This window comes from Halichoerus grypus, chromosome 11, assembly GCF_964656455.1.
Source record: "Halichoerus grypus chromosome 11, mHalGry1.hap1.1, whole genome shotgun sequence".
In the NCBI taxonomy this organism is placed as follows: Eukaryota; Metazoa; Chordata; class Mammalia; order Carnivora; family Phocidae; genus Halichoerus; species Halichoerus grypus.
Genome location: NC_135722.1, coordinates 54440977 through 54464789, shown reverse-complemented (window position 1 = coordinate 54464789; position 23813 = coordinate 54440977). Strand labels below are relative to the sequence as shown.

The window sequence follows — 23813 nt, the reverse complement described above, 5'->3', positions numbered from 1 at the left end:
ACTGCCGAGTCTTGTTTTCTCACCTGGCACTGCTTGGCTCATAGCAATGGAACTAATCCCCACCGCCCACTCCCCACCCCCACTCACCATCCCCATCAGCACCCAAACATGTCCGCAACCACAAGGTTTAGAGCGTGGACATCAGAACCACATAGCCTGGATGTGAATCCTAACTCCACCACAAACTAGCAGTGGGGCACCCCAAGTTCAGGGGCTGCAGGCAGGGGAAGCTCACCGACGGTGGTGATGGGCTTGGAGTAGGGCACCAGCCCCCACGTGTCAGAGGAGAAGAGGCCTCGGCCATGGAAGATGCACGGGGCAAAGCCAATGTACTTCTGGAACTTCTTCTGGACCCATCGGCCCCAGGAACCCTCCTCAAAGATCACCTGCTTGTATACTTCATTCTCCCCGAAGGAGTAGGTGGGAACCAGGTCCGCTCTGGAAGGGAGAAGCCAGAGTCCCTCACACCCTAACTGCCGGCCTCCTGCTCTCCTAGCAGCAGGACACGTGTTGGCCTGAGGGCACACAGTCCCGCACGGGAGCCTGGCCTCTCGGCCTGTCTGCAAGGGCCCGGGGAGCGCAGGCGGCATTTCTGCTCCATTCAGACCCTCGGGCTCGCTTGGGCAAACTAGCTCTGCAGCTCTGGCCACCGACCTCCCCCCTCCCACAGGATGGCAAACTCTCATCCATGCCTTCCTGGGGTCTGGGCCTTGCCTCCAGGAGCCGAGGAGTTGCTCTGTTGGGGCCAAACAAAGCTTCAGAGGGCTGTGCGTGCAGTGCACGCTGTGGTGTGTGCGTGTGCACGCGTGCGTGCGTGTGTGTGCGTGTGTGCACGCGCATGGTGGGGCACTTACCCGTGGCGTAGGGCCAGTTTTACAAAGCCCTTGCGATTGCGCAGGGTGACCGCATTCTTGCCAGGCATGGAGCTCAGGGACTCGGCCGCGCCCCCCACTACGATGATGATGGCGTTGCCACTCCCATTCTTTGAAAGCAAGTAGTCTATGGTGTCCCTGTTCACAGGGCAGATGCCTGGCAGGGAGAGGGACACAGAATCAGGGCTGCCCATAAAGGCACTCCCTACCCCCTGCGTACAGCCAGGCATGGACAGAGAGAGCCCTGGCCTTGGGCTCCAGATCTAAGCCAGCCGCTAGAAGTTATACGGCCCTGCCTAAGCTGTTTCTTTTTCAGAGCCTGGGCTTGCTTATCTGTAAAACAGGGATAACGATATGAGGTTGTTTAGGGAACTCGTTCATTTGGCAAACATTCCTTGAGGTCCTAGCTCAGCAGGCTGTTGCTAGGTGCTGGGGAGCCCGATGAATCGGGGCGGCAGGGGTCAGAGCAGGTGGATAGGACAGAGCCACTGACAGTGATTCGGGTGTGCAAAGGGCAGCACAGGGGCTGGGGTCGGAGAAGGCTTCCCAGGGAAGGTGTGAGCCAAGAGAAACCCTGACGGCCGCATGGACAGCTCTCCTGCTCAGACCTGGTCCGCCATGCCTGGGCCACACTGCATCTCTCCACACAGGCCCAGCCACTGGGGCACGGCGTATTGACCTCCTGCTCCCTCTATCACCTCGCTCAGTGGCGAGGCTCAGGCCGGGACAACAGAGCCCCCAGGGGCAGGCGGAGGCGGCCTCTCACCTCCAGACATCAGGTACTCCCTCAGCACAGGCATTCGGAAGTTGCCGGCCAGCGTGGCCAGGTAGGGCCTTATGCCGGGGAACTTCTTGCTCACTTCTGTGGCCTCTGTGCTGAAGTTGCAGAATGCGCCCAGGCCCATGATGCCATGGGGGTGGTACCCAAAGATGTAGTTCCTGGTGGTCAGCAGGTTGTGTGTCTTCACCAGCTGCAGGCAAAAACTCGGGTCAGAGGAGATGCCAGGAGAGGGGCACTGGGACATGCCCAGAAGATGCGGGAAGGACCCGGGGCACCATACCCCAGGCGACTCTGCACACCTGACCTGAGACTCGCGGCAGTCGCCATTGAGACTGAGAGTCCCCGCCCGGGAAGGGAGTGGGAAACTTTCCCTCTCATTCCCTTACCTCTCCAGCCAGACACACCAGGTCCTGTCATCTGCGCCCTGCCAGCCTCCTGCCTGCCCTCCTCCTGGGCCCGTTGTCCTCATCCAACCCCTGCCTGCTCTCAGATAAAGAGGGATGTCCAGTTTTTGTCAAGGTAAAGTCCATGTCCCTTAGTTTGGCCAGAGAAGGGACAGTGCAGGTGGCCTGAATGGAAACTTCCTTCCAGGCAGCCAGGCTCGGCTCATGCTCTATTACAGGGAGGCCAGGGGCGAGCAACAGGCCTATGCCAGCCCTAGCAGGGGCAGGGGGCCAGCCAGCAGCTGAGCTGTGGTACTATCAACAAAGCTGTCCTGGGATGCTCTCAAGACTGATTGGCTTCCTCCGGGGGCTGCTCCCTGTCCTGGGGTTGGTGGCTTGGAGGGTGGGGTGGGGGGTGCAAAGTTGCCCTAGACTCTGAGACACCTGCCCAGCATTGCACAGAACACGGTGGGGGTGGAGGGTGCTGAGCGCGCTGGACAGCAAGGCTATTTTATTCAGAAACATCACTTCTCTTCTGATTAGAAAATTAATGAATAATCATAGAGTACTTTAAAAATACAGGAAAGTGAAAACGTAATCTATCCAAAGCACTGTCCTATCTCCATCTGGATAAACCACTCTGACGTGTTGAGTTCTTTTGCTACTCTTTTTTAAAAACCACAAAATTAAGGGCACATGGTTGATATCATTTTTACATAATCTACTTTTTTTTAAAGATTTTATTTTGTATTTAATTATTTGACAGAGAGAGAGAGAGCAAGCACAAGCAGGGGGAGCAGCAGAGGGAGAGGGAGAAGCAGGCTCCTCACCGAGCAGGAAGCCTGACATGGGGCTCAATCCCAGGACTCTGGGATCATGACCTGAGCCGAAGGCAGAAGCTTCACCAACTGAGCCACCCAGGCGCCCCTCATTTTTACATAATTTTCTACCAAGTCTATCGTAACTATTTTTCCTATCACAATCCCTCAGTCACATGTCTCTCCTGGCTGCATTATCCTCCCCATAGTTATGCTGCGTGTAATAGAATTATAATCAAACTCCGATGGATGGATCTTTAAAAACCTGCCAGAATTTCCTTCAGAAATAATGCTTCCATAAGTACCTTATTTTTGTCCACATATCTGATTGTTTGACAAACTTCTAGAAGTAACAGTTCCTGGGGCCAAGGGTATGAACATTTTGGTCTCATGGGCTGCCCGGCCTCTAGCGGGGTGCCACTGATAACAGCCCCCTTCCCGTGCCAGAAAGTGCCTGCGTCCCTGCACTGGTGTGAGCTGGACGCAGAGCCACTGGCCAATGGCAGAATGTCAATGGCCTGGGTTTTCCATGACTCCCGATTTGGGAACCCCTGGCTGGGGAAAGGACCTGGTGCTCGATTTGGGGGACGCAGCGCTGGTGGCTGGCCCTGGGAAACCGAAATCTGAACCTTCAGGTGACAGAGGCCCGAGGGGGATGGAGCAGATGGTGGCCGGCCCCATTCCCAGCTCTATGACTGCGGGGACGTGTGTGAGCACGCCCCCCTGAGTTCCATCCCCGCTGCTCCGGCCTTCCCTACTCTTTCTCCCACTTTGCCTTTGGCAAGCACGTTAAAGCTGCTCAAAAACCCAACCAGCGCTTTGCTGCCCACTACATAAATGGAAAACACAGGCAGCCTAAGCCATGACTGTTGGGTAAGGGGTAGAGTGGGGGCGTCTAAAAGGGGGCCTGGCTTCACGTGAGCTTTGCGAGGAGACTGCTCTGAGAGTTCACCTCCTGAAGAGCAGGTGTGCCCAGCACGCTAGCTCCCAGGAAAGCGGGAACCTGGAGCTGGCTTCCGCACAGTAGGAACGGGTCAAGGTGAGAGTGGAGGCTGCCGGCACCGCCCTCATCACCTGCTCCAGAACTGAAGGCTGGGTCTGGGAGCCCAAAGCACAACATGCACTGGAAGAGCCCCAATCTAGGCCCTTCCTTGGATTGCAAGTTGAAGACGGAGGCCTAGAGAAAGGAGCTGCCACTTCTCGGAGGTCACAACCCTGCTACTGACTTGCTTTGGGACCTCGGGACAGTCCCACCTCTCTGGGCCTTAGTAGGACCATCCGGGAAATGAAGCAGATGGACAGATAGATCATTCTAAGCTCAGACAGTCTTTCCTAGTCTCCTCTCCAGAGATCCTGCCTATAACTCAGGGATAGGTGACCCGGGCGCCACCACCCCTATTTCGGGTAGCCGGTGGTGCTGGTGGCCACTGCTAACGCACGAGCCCTCCTGTGCTGGGAGAAGGGATGCTCTCGGGGCTCGCTGAGCTGCTCTGGTGGCAGGGAGCTATACAAAGAAGGGGGCGGGGAAGGGTGGGTGGGTGGTTACAGCCAGAGATCATTACATAACCACTGGCAAGAGGCCAGGAGAAGGGGGAAGGCCAGGAGGGCCACACAGAACACCACAAAGCATCAGCCCTGACGTCAGGTCACCAAGGCCAAACCCTTTCCGCACAGAAGAGCAGCCTGAGGCCCTGAGGATCAGGGGCTCGGCCAAGTTCACCAGTGGGCAAGAGCAGAGCCCAGGCCGAGGCTCCATGCCCTGGCCGGCCTCAGGCCCAGGTTGGCTTGGGTCCTGGTGCCTAGGGACCCTCTCAGGGCCAGCCCACGTGTGCCCTGTACCTCCAATTCCCATCTGACTTCTTGGAATAGAGGTGCGAAAAGGGACACAGGGTTTTGTTTTGGTTCTTTTGGAAATGTGGACATCAGTGGGGAAGGGCACCTGCTTGTCCCAGCTCTGGCCAGTGGTCATCGGGTCATCCTGTTTTGGGTGGAGGGGGCTATTGGACTCAAGGAATCTTCCAGAGGGACAGGCTGCTCTGATCACTGTGGCCTGACCTCTGAGGTAAGGGCCCCAGCAGAGAGAAGAGAGTCCATAATCCCTCACACCCACCCATAATTTACCACTTTTTATCATACGAACAGCTCCATTTTACAAGTAAGGCTAATGAGGCTCAGTGAGCTTGAGAAAGTGTGCCTGTGGTCCCTTGGGCAGAAAGTGACAAAGTCTAGCAGAATCCGCTAGATGGTGAGCCCACCTGAGGGGCCAGGGCTGACTCCTCCGTGTCCCCGTGCCTAGCACAGAGCCCAGCACAGGGACAGGGAGCTACTGCCCTGGGCAGTGAACAGAGTGACAGCGCAGGAGCTCAAGCCAGGTGTCTAACCCCAAAGCAGAGGGAGGGAGACCCAGGAAGTGGGGCTCAAGCCGATGAGGAAATCCGGACTGAATCTCTCCCAGAGAAACAGGCAGTAGGAATTCAGTGGGAAAGAGCCTGGGGCTTGGATTCTAGTACGAACACCGGCATGGACTCGCCATGCAACCTGGACCAGACCGTGCCTGTCTCTGGGACTCGGTCTCCTCACTTCCAGAATGACAGGGTTAGGTCCAATGATGCAGCTCTGTCCCAGCAACAGCAGGCTTGAATTCCTTGCAGCCAGGGAGATGGGGTCAGGGGAAGGGAGGAGCGGGAGCCCTGACCCCAAGGATCCTGGGAAAACTGGCTCAGGCTGTGGCGAGCAGAGGGAGCTTCCTCCCAACACTGAGGGCAGTGGAGGAATGTAGGGTTACCCGGCCACCTCCTCTGGGCAGCACGCCAGGATGTCTCAGTCACTGACTCACAGCAGCAAACATACACCACCCTGCACCACACACACATTCACTCTCACACTTGCTGCCTCGGCTCTTCAGACCCCATTGTCTTCTGCTGGGTCACCATCAGCAGCTAGTGTGCACCAGTGCTGGGGTGCTCAGTGAGCTGGCCAGACAGGTGTCTCCCCTTCGGGACTCCGCCAGAGTTAGCGACAGTCCCCCAGCGCTAGGGCCCAGATGCCTCTGCCTTGCCAGCCTGGCTTATAGACCACTGGCAGGGGGCCAGACAAAGATGAGAAAAAGTCCAGACCAAGCCACCACTGATCCTGTCAGGACCTGGAGGCTGGCCCCAGAGAAGACAGGTGCGTAGAAGACCAGCATGGGGGTCCCAGAGCAGCCAATGGTGGTGCGGCAGGAAGGAAACCCAGAGACCGACTTAGTCTAAACTCGCTTCCTGTGGGGCAACTGCATGCTGGAAGGGACGGTGCCTCACTCAGGGTCATACTGGGCTCTTCCTCCAAGCCTGAGGGAAGCTGGAGTCCCCGAGCTTATTTCCCACAGCTCTGCAGCATAGGGAGGCAGCATGCTGTTGGGAAGAGTCCAGCATTCTGAGGCAGGGCAGCAAATGGAATTTCAGCTCAAACTGCTACTAGCCTCATTCAGCTTTACTACTCTCTGACCTTCAGGTTTTTCTTCTGTGAAAAAGGGATAAAATGAATACCCACCTCACGGGGTACTGTGAGGGTTAACGGGGACTCCTTGAGGAAAGGTGCTGGTTTCTGGAAGGCTCCAAATAAATGGAGATCCTCCTTCTCCACTCTACCTCCTCAACATCCCCCACACCGCAGGCTTCTTCTCAAACTCAGGTGCCTCAGCGTTCTTCCGTTTGCGTGCCTCTTTAGTGCCACTCATCTTTAAGATGGAGTTCTAGGAGCACGTCCTCCGGAAGCCTCCCCTGAGCACTTCAGAACTAGGGTCTCACTCTTCTTTCACAGCACATCTAATTTCCTGGGCCCTAATTCCCTGGTCATGAGCCCCAGTGGGCCACCTGCAGCTGGCTGAGAGAAGTGATGATCTATCAGAGCTTCAGAAGGAAAAAAAAGCCCCTCATACCTACTGCTTTAAGTTGTATCTGTGGTTCAGGTCGGATGGACTTGGAACTATCTTAGTATTGCTCTTGATAAATTGCTGCCATTTCAGTTATGCCTTTAATATTCACTGAAAGGCAGACAAGCAACGGCCATAATATCTGCTATTATACATGCTCCTTTTATCACTAAGGATCTCAGTGTCGGAAACATTTTTTAGATCCAAATGCTAGAATAAGTCCCGTTTCCCTAAGAAACTAGCATGCTTCGTCCTTTCTCAAAATAAAAACCAACAACTATCATGTTTCCCTTTTTGCCTTGGCTGCCAGGAAGCTAAGAGTTGACCATGAAGCTCAACTACTGCAACTTTGTTGACCCTTATGGCTGGACTGTTAGTAGCTTTTCCCTCAGGTCTTGATTTTTGTTTTTACCTGGTATGACACTGTATGTATCCTACATTGCCTCAAATCCTGCATAAAGTGGGGTAGAACATGAACAGACGTCCACAGTGGAAGGGGTCATGTGGTTCAACTCAGCACTTGTGGTCCCCACAGACGGGTGAGTTAAAGCTTGCGCTCAGATTTCCCACCCGTTCCCGCCATCCCAAGTTAACACCCGCAAGTCTTTACCTGGATGGGAAAGTAGTCTCGAAAGTAGCGCCACACAGCCCAGTTTCGGACCCACTGTGACCTCCTGCCACCTTCCAGGGAACAAAATACAGCGTTGGGAAGCAGCGGGAGTGGGGGCGGGTGACATTTGGGCAAGGCAGAGAAGACAGAGCCAGTGAGACCCTGAGTGAGGGGACTGTCACCCTACGGGGCATCTTCTCCCCCCTTCCCACTGGGCCCTTTCTCACCTTTGTTCCCTCACGTTAGGCAAACCTTTGATGGAGTGTGAGCTCCTCTGAGGACCAGGACGGTGCCCTCCGAGGGGCTTTCAACACCCCAACCCGAAACCACACCCTGGCCTAGGTCCCCACTCTTTACATAGCAGGTGCTAAGTAAAAAGTGGTGGCCCCCATGCCGAGGAACTTCCGCTCTGAGCAGGAAGGAAAGTCCCACGGGCAAGGGGGTGGGGCAAGGAGGTGGTGCTCCTACCTTTTTTGGGCGTGTTCCAGTCAAACACCAGCCAGGTGAAGTAGAGCACGGCGATGAGCCAGCAGTCAGTGCAGAACGTGTACATGAGGATGGCGCTGCAGGCCACTCCTGGGGGGGAAGCAGAGGGCCACGGGTCAGGCCCTGGCCTCCCCGGGTGGGCCTCAGTCTCCCCTCTGGGCAAAGGCTCACCACGTGACACGCCTTCGGCACAGCTGGGGCCATGGGCAGAGGAGGCCTGCAGCCACAGCCTGGGGAGGATGAGGCTCACGGGGACAAGAACCTCATCTCCTAGATTCTTTTTTTTTTTTTTTTTTATAAAGATTTTATTTATTTATTTGACAGAGAGATAGACAGAAGAGCACAAGCAGAAGGAGTGGCAGAGGGAGAGGGAGAGCAGGCTCTGCACTGAGCAGGGAACCCGATGTGGGACTCAATCCCAGGACCCTGAGATCATGACCTGAGCCGAAGGCAGACGCTTAACCATCTGAGCCACCCAGGCGCCCTCATCTCCTAGATTCTGACGGGTGTTCCTGGCGTCCAGGAGCTCGTGGGCTCCACGCGGTCTGGGCAGTAGCACTGGGAAAGCCGTCCTTAGAGCTGTTCTTTCGGGCCCCTCCTTGCACGTTCTCCCCACCCCAGTGCCCACCACAGTTACTGTGGATGCAGGGAGGGACCGACCGAGTGCCTCTACACCTCAGGACTTGGGCTGAGCCACCGTCTCAAGTGTGAGGCCAGGGGACTTTATCCCACTTTGGAGATGAGAACACTGAGGCTCCAGGAGGAGGTAACATGCCCAACGTCACTCAGCAGGACAGTGGCAGAGCCAGGATTCATAAAGATTTTATTTTATTTATCAGGGGGAGGGATGGGGAGAGAGGGCACAAACAGGGGGAGCGGAAGAGGGAGAAGCCGGCTCCCTGCCAAGCAAGGAGCCTGATGCGGGACTCGATCCCAGGACCCTGGGATCATGACCTAAGCCAAAGGCAGACGCTTAACTGACTGAGCCACCCAGGCGCCCCAGCAGAGCCAGGGTTGGACCAGTGAATCCATAATCTGCACCAGGCTTTAGAAGTTCACCAAAAATGAGCTGAAGGCAGACACTTAATGACTGAGCCACCCAGGCGCCCCCAAAGTTCACCAAAAATGAGAAGGCCCAGACTGCCACCGGAGGGACCTGACAGAGGTGACTTCCTGCCCCAGGAGGAGGGCCGGCCCCTTCCAACATAAGAGGGCTGCAGTCAGGCCCAGGCCAAAGCCCAGAGCCCATCAGGCCCCCTTGCAAAAACCCCAGCAGGGCCCTCAGAAGACTCCCTGGGGCCAGCTTCTGTGCAGTCACTCCTTTCTGGGTCTTCTGGCCCTAATGTTGAATAACCTGGTAGAGCAAGCAAGTCTGCGCCAGAGCTGGCTTACCTCAGGGCTGGCCCCTGGAAGCCCTCATCAGGGCCTCTATCCCTGTTTTACCCAGCCTTCCAGGTCTCACTCAGACCAGATCTCTCCAAGAACCATTCTCCAGTATCATACTGCCCTCCCACATGGATCTCTCACCTCTGAATTCTCCACACTAGGGAGGGGCGCACATCTTCTTTGCCCCCTGGCACTTAGCACAGGGCTGGGGATAGCCGGTGCTCATGCGAGGTAGAGCGTGACTTCCATCCAGCACCTTCCCCACGGCTCAGGGAGGAAAGTCAAGCCTTGCTGTATGCCCACCCTCTGCTGGGCACTGAGCTGGTCATGGGTGCTCTAGGGCTGCCTGGCTCTGGATCCCATGCTCTCTCTTCTTCCTGCTATGCTGAGCCTCCTCTGCTTTCCTCTGAGGGAGGGGGGAGGGCCAGCTAGACTCGCCCCTGAGCCTCAGAGCAGGAAAATGGTGTCATCCATTTTTCATCCACAATGCAGTCCTGGTCTACTCCTGAGCTAACCTCTCCCAAGGTAGCTAAAAATAGTACAACTATCTTGGGAGGGGCAGTGAACATAGAGTGACCAGGCATCCAGCTTTTCAGGACCAGCTTAGGAGTGTGACATCACAGACAGGGAAGAGGAGTCTCTAGGGAAGCATTTGCAGCCTACAAAACCCCATTAAAGGCAAACTGTGAAGTATTTGGAGCAGCTGGGTGAATGGCTATGTCTAAGTTAAGGCCACTTACAAAGTCGCTCACACTGTTGAGCAGTTTGCCTTTGGTCCCCTTTCTTAGGCCTGGGAAATGGGCCATTCTAGCCCCCTAGATGCCACAGGTACCCAAGCTCCTTCAGACGCCAGGTGGATTCCCCAGATGGGCCTGGGCAGGGCCGTGAGGTTCAGGCGAGGGTCCGAGCGGCCTGGAAATCTAGCTGCCGTCAAACCCCTAACTCTCCTAAGGGGTATGGGGAGCAGAGGGGGCTGAGCCGCAGGCCCCACTGCCTCCAAGTCTGAGCTCTCCGGGAAGGAGGGAATCCCTACCTACTGTCCTCACACAGCTGCTCAGGAAGCCTGGATGGAGGAAGAGAGAACCCGCTGGGAGTCCAGAGACTGTATTCCAGTCCTGCTCCTTGTAGCCCCCTTGTGCCCACCGCCCCCTCTCACAGCACGCGCCAGACTCACTCCTGCACACAGCCCTTCAGCCCCTGGGCTCCCTGGGAGCTGGAGCTCTGATTGACCTCTCCAGCCGCAGCAGCCGACCCACGAAAGGTTCATGGAGCAAAAAAACGAGCTGAACCCTCCTTTCTCAGAGCCTGATTCTAGTCCTCTGAACAGGGGGGCTCCCTGCTTCCCCCTTGTGGGCCACAGGGCTGCAGCTGGGTCAACAACCACTTAAAGACCCTGCGGGCTCCATGCACAGAAGGCCCAGGGCCACCTTCACCAGCTTCACCTCCCCACGTCTTGGTGAAGCCGGGGATTCAAACCTCCGGTCACCGAGGCCTGTGAGCAGGGCGGCCCGTGGCGGCTCGGGGGCCGGGAGGCAGCACGACGGGCTCCTGCAGGACGCCTCAGCCCCGCCACTCACAGGTTGCAGCCCCTCCCTGAGCCTCCATGTCCTCACAGGGCACTGGGAAAGTTCCATGACGTGTTGTGGAGGAGAGCAAACACACAGCCAGGCGTCCCGTCCGGAGATCCATGCACTTGGATGGGGAACAAAATGACACCTTAACTTTCACCCCTCTCTGAGGGAAATTGAGTATTTCCTCCATTGACTCGCGGAACAGACCACAGCGTGTTAGCAGTGGCCCGTTGACAGCGGCACCAGGGGAGAGCAAAGGTGTTTTCACATCACATTTAGAGCAGTGGCAGAGACCTTAAAACATCATTTATTCTCCGAAATGGTTAAGAATCAGAGCAATGGTTACGTCTGCCACTAGATCTTTTTATTTCACGTAATAATAAAGAGGCACACGTGTTACTCTATGCCTCATTTGACTTCTTAAATGCGCATATATATATATATTTACACTTCAATATCATTGGTTTTCTCTGAAACCCAATGTACTTTGTATTACACGTTTAAAAACCCTGAGGAAGGTTTACGGCCTTTACCAGAATGCCAGAGGGGTCCACTGGGCAAAAATGGTAGAGCCCGCCTGTTTGGAGGTAGGCTGCGGGGCCGTGGCAGCCTTCGGGACACCAGAAGAGCCTCTGCCGGCAGATCTGGGTGGGAGCAGGAAGGCGCGGCTGGGGCTGCTCGGGGCAATAATTAGCCCCAGCTCAGCAGACCTGCCCATCCGAGCAGGCTTGGCTCCCACCTACACAAGGGCGTTGGGAAGATGCTGGGCCGGTTTCTGGGCTACGTTGGACTTGATCGAATGCAAAGCTACAACTTGAGGCCAGTCCCTGTTGTAGCCTGCATGGGCTGGGGTTCTGGCAGCTGCTCAGCTCCCCGGCAGCCAAGCTGAGACAGGGACGGTGGCGGCTTCTTGGTACCAACAGGGACTAAGGGAGCGGGTGCAGCAGACTACACATGTGTCTGGGAGGCTGTAGTCCATGGGGTCTTGCCCTGGTCCCACCACTTCCTCCTCATTCTGGGCAAGGCTCTGCCCCCTCCGCCTTCTCTACTCTAGGATCCTAAGAAGTGGCCAGATGTGGGCCAGGGTGGAGGTTTGAGCCCGAAGGGAGCCAGTTTAATTTGCTCTGTTCCCCAGACCAGTGTTTATCTCATTGAGGTCATATATCTCTCTAAGAATCTGAAGATGGTAATTGCCCTTCACCCCAGAAAAAGGTGCACATATTCTCACATATAATTTTTCACCTAATTTTGGGGGTTCATGGCTCTCTCCCTAAAACCTACTCTTGGGCCTAAAAGTGAAAACTGGTTGTTTTAGACCAGGTCCACCAATTCTGAGCTCTCCAGTAAGGTGGGCTCCCTGGTGAGTGCTCTGGGCTTCCCCCCAAATCCCAGCTATGCCACTCAAGGAGCGTCACAGTCTCAGAGAGTCAGAGAAGCTCTGTAGGTTTCTATTTCCTCGCCTGTAAAGTAGAAAGTCAAGGAAAGGCACATCAGGTGCCTGGGGCACCGTGCAGGCTTGATAAACAGCACCCCTGTCCCAAGCCTCTGCCCTGCAAAGGAAGGCAGGGGCAGCATGGAACTGCCCTGGAAGCGTGCTCTCGGAGGCCCCCATGCCTCCTGGAAGGACAGGGGCTCAGCACTGATATGGGAGCTCATCAGGTAGATCATCCCCCGTCAGCCCAGACAATCCTAAAGAGGGCTGTGCCCAGAAGGACTCTCCCACAGGCGCTGGAATGTGCTCTGTGGCGCTCTGCTCCGACATGCTGGGAGGCCACTCACGATGCTGAGAACACAGGGGCCTGGGGAAGAGGCGAGGCGGCTAGGAGGGCAGGGGCTGGCCCACGCACGGGCCCTTTCGTCTTCCCAGATGACCCGCCATGGCCTGAGCCTGGTCTGAGGGGCCAGCCGGGGAATGAGAGCACCAAGCTAGCCCCTCAGAAGTAGCCAAAGCACTGGTGGGGGAGGGGTTGTGAGAGAGAAAGGGAGGCAGCTTTTAATGCGCAAGGGCGAGCAGCTGGGGACTGTGTCCAGCAGAGGGTGCTGACCGCTGCGAGTGGGGTCTGGGGGCGCGTCCCAACAGCGGCTCCCCTATAATGGGGGCCCCCCGTGACCAGGCCCTGTGCTGCATGCTCTCATCCCTCATCTTCAATTCCCACAAAGGCCCTGTGAAGAAGGCAGCATTTTTGCCACAGCCGAAATGAGGAAACGAACTTCCAGAGAGTTCAAGGTCACAGAGCTTGCCTGTGGCAGAGTCAGGACTCAAGGCGGCAGCACACCTGCTGGGAAGTGGTTGTTGGTAGGCAGGGTAGCATGTGGGAGAAGCACAGGCTTTGGGGGTCCTATAGACCCGGATTCAAATGTGTGTGACTTGGGCCAGGTTACTTACCTGATGTGAGAGTCGGGTCTCCTAGCTGTAAGATGGGACGTGTACCACCCCCCCCACTGCATCTCACTGAGTCCTCATGCCCGCCTAGGGCTGCAGCACTCGATCGGCCACTCGAAAGGGGGTGAGTGGGAGGGTGCTCTCCCCCGTCAGCCCTGCAGAGCAGGGCTCCTGCTCTAAGCTCTGTCGGAGAGGACCCCACCTGCCCCCGCCCTCTAAGCCCCGGCTTACCAAGCACAAGGAAGGACAGGACCCATTGTAGCACCGAGATGACCTGCAGCTGCTTTTCCACCTTGGATCTATTGAGCCAAGTGATGGAGAAGAGGTCCTGGAGGGCGGAGAGGATGCTGGAGCCAGTGCCTGCAGCAGAGGGGAGAGGTCAGTCTGTCGCCGCACTTCCCTCCAGCCTCAGAGCCCCAGCGCCAACCCCCTCCACAGACACCTTCTGAGCCGTGACAGGAGCGGATTGACCCGGCTTCAAATCGTAGCCTGCCACCCAGTAGCTTTGTAATTCTGGGCTGTTCGCATGCTTCCCTGTGCCCCAACTTTTACAGATACCCATTGGGAATGGTGTTCCCCTCACGGGGTCATTTTGGAGACCAAATGAAGTATCCAAAGACGCTGGGGTGGGGGGAGGCTCTCCATAATTGCCAGTCCTCTTCCCTTCCCTCCAGCGCAATCAAACTCCTGTCCTTATCCTTTATCTGGATCTAGTACAAATATTTAATCTTTGCTATCTGTGCCTGTGAGGCCAAGGACAGAGGTTCAATATCCAATTTGCCATGTTTTTTTCTCCAAGTGTACTTTGAGTACCCCAATCCCTGCCCCCTCTCATCCCCAGGACCCCTTCCCAGCAGGCTGAGCCCTCTGGTCCCCACCCCAATACCACCACGACCACCATTACCACCTTTAGAGGAATTTACACTTTCAGCTTCATCTCAGGGCCCAGAGCTTGGGGCCCAGAAAAGAATCAGGTGGGAGCTTTTGCTTCCCCAAAGGACCCAGTGGCCAGTGAGCTTCGGGAAGCCTGGAATAGTGAGGGCTGCAATTATGTTTGCTACCAAGCGGCTACCAAGCCTAGAAGTTAGGACAAGATGTGCCCACTTAATTGGCTCTTTGACTGTGCCCCCAGGATGATGCCCTGGACTCCAGTGGGACCAGAAAGCCTGGTGATGGCAGGAGAGGCAGCACTGGGGAAGGGCACGGGCAAGGTTTCTAATCCATAGCCCACTCCTTCCAGCGGCTGGACCAGAGGAAGGGGGCCACTTCCAACCCCCATGCCTGCTGAGCCCCAACTGCATGCCCTTCGCTCTACACATCTTCAGTGAGTGCTTGCTGGATGCTGGTCAAACATTCCTTCACACCAGCCACTCTGCAAGGCCCAAGGACTGAGTCACAATGTTGTCCTTGAGGGTCTCATGACCTTTCACCCTGGCTTACTGCTGGGAGAGGGAGTTAGGGGCTTACACTCAAGCCTTTGCATTTCTTCAAAATCTGGAGAGCAACAAGGTCACAGCAGAGTTTAGAAAGGGACATAAACCTCATCGGCTGAAAGTTAACTTTGAGGAGACGTACAGATAACACCAGACCCCAAGGCAGACACACCAGTCCTGTCTCCTGTACCCGGCTTAGTAGATCGGAGGAGGGGGGCATGGTCCAGAAGAAGAGCCGGACACCAGTGGAACCTTGGTTCCACCCACTAGGTGACCCCAGCAGGACCGCAAGGGCTCCCTGCCATGTCCTCAGGGCATGGCACCTATGGGTGCTCAGTAGCATCTACTACTCCACAGGTGTAACTGGGTGGAGGAGGTAGTATGTGAACTCACAAAAGCAAATGAGGCCGGGCCACAGAGCCATGGCAGAGGCTTTGGCGTAACTGCTCCTTGGCCCTCTAAATGAAAATCCTACCACCACAGGCCCTTCCCACCTCCACACCTTCCCAAAACCCATGCTGGGGCCTGAGGCCCCCCTCGGGTCATCTGGTAGGGCCCAACGAGACCCTCAGGTGACTAAGGAGCACTGACTTGCCAGGGTTACCCAGGCAGTGGGAGGCAGAACCAGGGCTAGAATGCAGGATTCCTGCTCCCTGTTCAGGGCACCTCCCTTTCCCCCACAGCACGTGCCAAGGACAAAGGGCTTTTGTACGTGGGACACAGCAGGTCTGAGGTAGGTTGAGCTCAGGGCCCGGTAAACCTGTCCAGAAGTGGGGAAAGGCCTGCGTAGGTTCATGGCAGAGAGAAGTGAGGCCCAAGCACAGGCCTGAACCCCTGATCCCTGGGCTGGCCTGCCCAAGTCATGGCTTTGCCGCTGCTCAGCCTCCTCAGCTGTGCTGACGAAGTGAAGTAGGAGCCGGGGCAGCTAAGGGGAGGCAAGCCCCTGCTCCGGGTCTGGCGCCCACTGCGTGCCCTGGCTGGAGAGAAGACAGAATGTACTCCAGCACCTTCCTATTCAAAGTGGGATGGCATGATCCGGGTCCTGGCATGATCCGGGTCCTGGGATCAAGCCCCGCATCGGGCTCTCTGCTCGGCGGGGAGCCTGCTTCTCCCTCTGCCTGCCGCTCCCCCTGCTCATGCTCTCTCTCTCTCTCTCTGTTCAAATAAGTAAATAAAATCTTTTTTTTTTTTAAAGATTTTATTTATTTATTTGAGACAGAATGAGAGAGAGAGAGAGAGCACATGAGGGGGGGAGGGTCAGAGGGAGAAGCAGGCTCCCCGCCGAGCAGGGAGCCTGATGCGGGACTCGATCCAGGGACTCCAGGATCATGATCTGAGCTGAAGGCAGTCGCTTAACCAACTGAGCCACCCAGGAGCCCCAAGTAAATAAAATCTTAAAAAAAAAAAAAAAAAAAGGTGGGACCTGGGAGCTGTTTAGAAATGCAAGGTCTGGGGCTCTAGACTGGATCTACCAAATCAAAATCTGCCTTTTAACAAGATCCTCAGCCAAAGTCTCAGGAAGGGCCAGTCTGGGGCAGGGAAGGAGGTAGGGGGAGGTGCTGGGGACCTCCACCTTCTGCTAGGCAGGGAATAAAAGGCAATGCAGGGAAGGGCATCAGACATTGCTTCATGTGACCAGTTCCTACAGCAGACAGGAACCCCGAGGCCAGCAGCTTGAGGAGCTCTTAAGGAAAGGGCTCGCTGTCTAGCCCCTGCTCTGGGTCAGGGCCAGCCAACTGTTCCCACTCGGCATACAGAGCTCTCCTGCTTGGGGAGGGGCTGCATGGTAATTCCACACTGGTGGCATATCTCCCATTGAAACCACTGAAAAGACACATTCTTGCTAATGCCTAATCCAAATCCATCTGCTATGCTGATTAGCGGTCTCTCACGATTAGATACGGTCAGAGCGCAGGAAGGTGTGCGACCCTCACCCTATTGACCAGACAGGAAGAAGGGGCCTAAGGGACTTGCACCAGCCCCATGGCAAGTGGCCAGCGCTGGGCTTTTTCTGCACTGCTCAGCCTGTTCTCACCGTGCCTTACTCCAACCACCACCCACAGCCCGCTCTACAACAAAGTAGGAAACGTCAAGTCCACTGAGGCATGACAGGTGTTTCTGTGGAAGTCAGAGTGAGAGGCTGCCTAGAGGGGAGTCCGGGGGGAAGCTGCCACTCTGTGTTCCTCACGCCTGGCCCACTTGGCTGCCTCCGGGCCAGACCGTCCCAACCTGGCTGACCGCAGAGCCCAGCCCCGGAGCTGGCCTGTCCATGACGCTGAACCCCAGCCCCAGGGGAAGCCCCGTATAGACCTGAGAGATGTCGAGCCATTGCTCCTCTGCCCAGAAAACCCCTCCTTGCTGTGCCCACCTGATGAGACCCTGACAATGAGATGAGGCAGCTCATCCTTCGAAACCCAGAAAGGGTAAGCCTTTGGAGAGAGGTCGTCATTCTTTCTCTGGGATTATAAACTCTAAAGCCTGTGCAAATCTGGAATGGTCAGAAGCATGGAGAGAACCTGTCTGGAATGAAGTCAGGAGAGGCCCACAGAACAGAGAAATAAGGGAGAGAAAAGAAGACACCCTCTGGGTCCCACAGCCCCTCACCTTGTCCTAGCTGCTGATTACACATCCATTCTCCCATGATGGAGCCAGGCCCGGGTCTGATCCACATCTGGCTTTCCCTGTCAGGGCCTGGCCCAGGCAAACACCGAGAAGGTTTGCTGAGTGGGAGGAAGAGCAGGTCTCTGTTCTGGCTGTTCCTCAGGCCCCCCAGCTCCTTCTCTTCACAGCTGGGTGACAGCTGGGCTACCCACACGACCCACACAGCACTTTCACGGGCACCTGGATTCCTCACCAGGCCTGTGAGCTTGGCACCATCACTCCCATTTTGATGGTGATAAAAAAGTGACAGGGTCAAGGTCACTTGGCCGGAGGGTCGCAGAGTTGGACTCAGTTCAGGCCCAACCTCCAGGCTTGGATTCTGCTCCCAGGCCGCAGGTCCCCCCAAGTTCCTTCTCTCTTCTCCCCACAACAAAGTAGGGGGAAGCTGGGAGGGGACCGTGTTCAGGAGCAGGCATCTCGTGGAGCAGGTGGAGTGGCAGCATGCCTTGACATTTCAGTCCCAGTTCTGCCACCGACACCTGTGTGACCTTGGCCACATCACTTCGCCTCCCTGGGCTTTGGTTCCCCAATCTATACCGTGAGGGTGGGGAGGATGAATTCTACAATCTCTTCGACTTTGGACTCTGGTGTCCACCCTCCTGGGGATGCGACCTAGAGGCTCACCACCTGGCCACAGCCCCGGGACGGTTGCCCAGCTGATGGGAAGTGAGGTTCAGCTGGGTACCCGCAGGTCACAGCCAGCCCTGACCTCCCAGCTGTCAGGCCAGGCTGTGGCAGAAGCAGGTGTGGATGCCACACTGCCATCACCTTCACACTTAGTCTGACTGTCCCCAAGTCTCAGGTGGGCCTGCAGGGAGCCTCAGCATCTAGCTGCGTCTCGTCTGCTCCCACGCCACCCTCCCCTGGCCTCCCTTGGTGCAGAGCACCCTCCACGCCCTCTCGGCACCAGTCCCACTGGCCACCCTCCTCTGCCAGGGTCTCCCGGGCGCCAGGGCTCACACCAATGCATCTATGTGCCCAGGTGAGAGCAGGTGCTCAGAGAGGGTTACGCATGAATGGACAGACCCATGAGCCCCAGAGACAGTGGGAGGCCTGGGTGTCCGAGTCAGACTGAGCGGCCTGACAGGAAGGCCCCTGGCACCCCCACTGAGGACCTTGGCTGGGGTCGGGGTGGGGGAGAGAGCCTCTCTCGCCCTCCCTGAGCATGAGTTTCCCACTGTGATGAGAACAGAACCCACTACCGACACGTCTTTTTTTCATGGAGGGACACAAGACAGGCCATAGAGTCACTTCACTAGTCCTGTGAAGAAATGTCCCCGACAGCTCATTCAAGCAGCTGCTCCCAGGCACCCCCATCTCACCACTTACTTTACACAGCTCACGTGCTCCTAGATTTGTGGGGGGCAGAGGGAGTGGGGCTGCCAGAGAAGCCCAGAGCAGTTCTCTTATCCCCAGAAAGGAAGCCCCCCACCCCATCTATCTGGGGCCTCAGTGTCCCACAGCACTCCCCAGGAAGACAAACAAGGTAGGGATGGGCAACCCCGTTTCACAGAGATGGAAACTGAGGTGAGGTGAAGCCAAAAGAAGTTAAACCAGTCACTTGAGGTCAGGGTATCAGGGAGCTAGGACTCAAGGCTGGAATTTGGGCTCTGCATCCCTCACCATTCCCGTGATGCCAAGCTGTTGAGGGCTGGTCCCCACTACGCAAGCCAACGCACACCCAGACTTCAGGAACACACCCCTGCCTAAAGGAGGGCCACCTGCTCGGCCCCAAACCATGCCCCACATCTACCGGGGACATCCTCCCACGGACTCGCTGTGCAAGGGACGCGACCCCCCACCCGCAAGCTCCCAAAGTCGGACTGCAGCCGCCAGGGCTGAGCCAAAGCTGCCTGTAGCAGTGGGGACCAAACACCCCTCAGGCCCAGAGCTGAGGCTGGGGTGGCGGCGGGAATGGCTGTGTGAACATCTTCTTGCCCAGTATCTGATAGCAGAGTGACCAGGGAGGCCACACCCAGGCTGATGAAACCAGGGTTTCCTGGGCTTCCTCTTCCACATGCCTGAGGGGGGCTGGGTCTGAGCTCGAATGCCCTTAATCTGAGGAAAGCCCCCACATGGCTCTGTGACCCAGGGAAGTCACCCTGCCTCCCTCAGCCTCGGTGTCCTCACCCGTAAAACGAGGAGAATAATCCCCCCCTCACAGGGTTGTTGGGATGATGAAGTGAAAAAAGAACAACGCGTGTGAGGTACATTGGGCTTTTGTTAGGTGATCAGATGGTAGCTACCGCCATCGCTTCTACCACAGACCACAATGGCAAGGGATGGGAGAAGTGAGCAAACACAAAGTTCATCAGCAAGTGCACGGCCCTGAGGTGGTGCGTGATGAGAAGAGGGGGCAGAGCAAGGGTGCTGGCAGGGGAGGGTCCGAGGGGGCAGCGAGGCCTCAGCAGGGCCTCGAAGACAAGATCTGGGGGGTGAAGGGAAGGAAAGCAGGCTCTGTGACTGGGGGCAGCTGTGGGAATAAAGGCTCAGAGGCAGTTAGAAAGGGCTGGCTTAACGACCCAGGAATGGGGGTTCACATTTACCAAAAATGGAAGGTGAAAAAAGCTGGCAAGGACCTGAGGAACCAAAGGTGGCCTCCTGGAAAAGGTAGGCAGGGACAGAGACGAGGCTTGAAGCCTGGGGCACTTAGGGGGTGCCAGGGTACTAGGCACCGGGGGCACAGCAAGGAACACAGCAGATAAAGTCTCACATGTTCAGGGGCTTGAATCCCACTCAGGGAGAAATAAAGCTCCCACACGTAAATGTGCGACATAATGCCAGATGAGAGCCCTAACGAAAAATAATTTGGGGTGATGAGCTAGAGAGGGGGCAGGAGGATCCTCTGACCTGTGGAGAGGAGGCACTGAGCGAGGCCGGCCTCCCTGAGGAGGCAGAAGCACACACGACCAGCCATAGGTCAGGCCGCGGGATGGCCCCCACTGCTTCCTCCACTCACCTTCACTCCTGGCACCAGGGGAGGGGGCATGCCAGCCTGGAAAAGGTACAGAGGACAGGAGGCTAGGCGTCAGGAGACCCTGGCCTCTAATCGGCAGCAAGTGTAGCCTTGGTGAGTCACTTCCTGTGTAAGCCTCAGTTTCCTCATCCGTGCAGTGGAGCTAATACCCATCTCACCAGAGTTTTGCGAGACTTAAATGAGATGATGTAGAGGCAAGAGCTTCATAAAAAGTAAAGAGCTGCATGAATGCTAGGTAATTATCAAGTGAGCCTCGGTTTCCTCTCCTGCCTAATGGGCCTAACAACCCCTGCCCCGCCTGGAAGCAGAGGCGTTAGCATCAGCACGCCTGGGATTCAGCCCCTGGCTCTGAGTCCGGCCCGCTGTGAGACCCTGAAAGCCGCTGCTCTGCCCAAGCTCAGCGGCCTCCTTAGTTATAATCCAGGATTGCCATGAGGAATCTAAACAACTTATAAAAAAAGGGACAAAGAGTGTCTGGCACATCTGATAGAGGACTAGGAAGATGCCAGTGAGGTCACAGAGATGTGACTAGCCTCCAGGGGCTTCTTGAGGAGGGAAGTCATCTTGCTCATGTCCTCAGCCCCAAGGGTGTCACACCTGGGCCCACCTGGACCAAGCTCTGCCCTCAGACATCAGCTGCCGAGTGGACAGTGAGGAAGGCGCCCCAAACTACTCCAAAGGGCTGGGTACAAGTCTGCATAGAGGCAGGGAGATGGACATACTGACCCCTGGCAGACTCTTCTAGCCCCAGGGAGGTCCAAGAAGCTAAGCCAAGTGCTTAACAGGTGCCAGAGGCAAGTTCCCTTCTATGGCGCCCCACGACCACCTTTCAACAAGAATCATACGTGTGGTGATGGTCAAGGCTCTGGGGGGACATGCCTCTGGATTTTAGAGTCCCAGTCCATGCCTGGGCTCCTGGAAGCCTTGCACACAAAGCACCTCACCACCTGCTCAGACAGATACTCCTTCCTTCCAGGAAGACTCTCCACACTCTCGGCCCTGCCTGCAGTCCCCCCAGCTAGAGTCCTATCACCTTCAGGTCCAATCTGGTCAGTCGTTCAACTCACACTTGGTGGACACCTGCCAGGCACTGAGCACTGACCCCTCAGAGACTTTCCTCAACCTTCCTGACTGACTTCCTCGGGGAAGCCTACCTCACCCCTATACTCAGCACTTCTCATTAGAGGAAAGAATGTGCATTTGTTTGCAGGGACTGCATCTTGTTCATCTGGGTCCCTGTGCCCAGCATGGGGTCAGGCACAGAGCAGGTGCTCGGTCAAGTGTTTACTGAATGACTGCATGTTGGAGGGGACTACAATGCATAGACAGGGTCCAGACACCACAGAGATAGGCCCAGTCCACAGATGACTGACCTGGGCCACGACAGATGGTCAAGAGGAGCTTTCTGGGAAATCAGGAGGGATGGGTCTCCTCCAGCTAGACAGGCTGGGGTTAAAGGCAGGGGCAACAGTGGAAGGCTCCAGAGTGAGGGAGAGAAGGATGGAGCCCAAACACTATCATTCATTCAACAAGTGCATTCTAAGTACCCTTTCCACGTCAGGCCAGATGCTGCAGACCTAGGGTGAGAGCTGCCCGACCCTGCTTCTCCTCTGCTTCTTGGGCACCTGCTGGAGGCTGAGCTCTGCCTCTAGGCAGCACCCCCCAGCTATGGCTGGGGAGACAGGGCTGTGAACAATTAGGCCCAGAGGGTAAGTCAGGGCCGGGGGATGGGGGGGGGGGCCCAACGTGACCTGGAGGTTGTTCTCACAGATGCCCTCCTGGAGGAGGTAATGGGTCAGGTGAGGTGAGTAAGGGTTAGCCAGGCTGACAGGAGGGAGGGGCAGGGGCAGGGCTGGTGCTGGAGTCCTGCAAACGGCATTTGCAAAGGCCTGGAAGGAAGAGAGAGCACACATTGGAGGAATCAACTGCAAGTAGTTCAGCCAGGCTGGAGCATAGCAGCTGTGTGAGTGAGTGAGTCTAGTTGAGAAAGTGGATAGGGAGCCATGAAGGACTGGGAATGTCAGGCCAAGGAGTCCTGGGCTCCATCCCAGAGGTCGAGAACACTGCTGCCCACCCCTCCCATTCCCTCCACCAGCTTCAGATGGTGCCTCCAGGCCCCTTGGCAACAAGCTGGCCATTCACCTGGTCCCAATGCACTGGTGAGTTCTTTCCTGGGAAGACTAATAGTCTCCCCTATGAGGGGTAAGTGTCCTTAAAGCAGGGCCGGTTAGGACATCTGGCCCAAAGGGGAAGCCAACACACAGCCGTGGTAGGCATGCTGGCTGTGAAGCTCCTGGCTTGGCCATCAGGACTCTGGGGGGGCTCAGTGGATCCCTGCTTGTTTGTCTTCCGGGTCTCCTGTGTAGGATCTTGTCAGGAAGCTAGGTGTCCTCAGTATCCACAGGTAGGCTGGGACCCTGGGCCTCCCCCTTCCCTCTGTTGGTCTCAGACTCCCGAACCCTGGAGGTGATTGCTGAGGACCCCAGTGGCCCACTTTCCCCACCCCCACATCCTGGCACATTAAAAAAATAGCTACTGAAGTAGGAGGAGTTGCCATGGCAACACCACCAGCTTGTGGGTATGTCACCGAGGAGTCTCCAAATAGACCCTTATCATAATCCATGAGCAAGTGTGGGGAGCTAGGCTCTTCTGGGGTACTCACCTGGGCCCCAAGCAGGACATGAGCCCATTTTCACAAAGATAAGCAGAGAATGGGAATGAGGAAGAGGTTGGGCCCCAGGTTCCCAGAGCAGTCAGGGACAGGACTGAAATCCCATTTCTGCAACAGAGCTGGAATGAACCCGAGAGGACCGGCTCTTCCAGCTCTCCTCTCCTTGGGCTGACATCCCAAGAGGGCAGGGTCTTGCCAAGGTTACATGGGAAGCAGATGCAGTTAGGCTCCTGGCCCTTTACTCAGGACTCTTAAATCTGCTCTACTAATAAAAGGAATTCATGTTTCCTGCGTCTGTTGATTTGCCCAAAGGGTTTGTGGGTTTAGCTTCCTTGGGTCTGCACCATAACCTGGGCAGCTACTCCTATCATGCTTTTGCCCATTTTACAGATGAGGAGACTGAGAGGAAGGAAGGGGCAGTGGTTTCCCAAGGTTACAGAGCAGTTCAGGGATGGCACAGGGGCTGGACACACCCCAGATCTGACTCCTAGCCCCAGGCCCTCAGCTCTGCCAACAGCAGCTCCATCCCAGGGGGACCCCAGAAATGGTGGAGGCCAAGAAGCTCTGAGTGCACCTTTCTTAGGAGCCCTCAAATCCCCATCCCCCCACCAATGATTACAGGTGAGCCACACAGGGCCTGGATACGGCATCCTCTGTCTCCCTTGTCTCTGCCTCTCGGCACCCCAGGGCCTCAGCCCACGTTCATCGCTCAGGGGCCCTGCAGTCACACTGCCCGTCCCACCCAAATCTCATGCTTCTGTTGATGCTGTTCCCCATGCCTGAATGTTCTCGCCTGCCTTGCCAATACCTATTCATCTTTCAATATCCAGATTGAATGGTGAATATTGAAAAGCCTTCCCTGACCCCA

General features: G+C 56.3%; 1 protein-coding gene and 1 long non-coding RNA gene across 2 annotated transcripts in view; both read right to left on the bottom strand.

The window, feature by feature from the left end:
* LOC144379449 (uncharacterized) overlaps window positions 1-23813 on the bottom strand; it is a 707761-nt gene that overhangs the window by 467613 nt on the left and 216335 nt on the right. The gene's annotated exons all lie outside the window — the stretch shown is intronic.
* The window catches only part of DGAT2 (diacylglycerol O-acyltransferase 2), a 31217-nt gene that overhangs the window by 2510 nt on the left and 4894 nt on the right, over window positions 1-23813 (bottom strand). The window contains exons 2-7 of the mRNA XM_036082831.2: window positions 13435-13563; window positions 7846-7953; window positions 7378-7448; window positions 1639-1843; window positions 855-1029; window positions 236-438 (exon numbers count right to left, since the gene is read on the bottom strand). Coding sequence (XP_035938724.1) covers window positions 236-438; window positions 855-1029; window positions 1639-1843; window positions 7378-7448; window positions 7846-7953; window positions 13435-13563 — 891 coding nt within the window. The remainder of the gene's footprint in view (window positions 1-235; window positions 439-854; window positions 1030-1638; window positions 1844-7377; window positions 7449-7845; window positions 7954-13434; window positions 13564-23813) is intronic.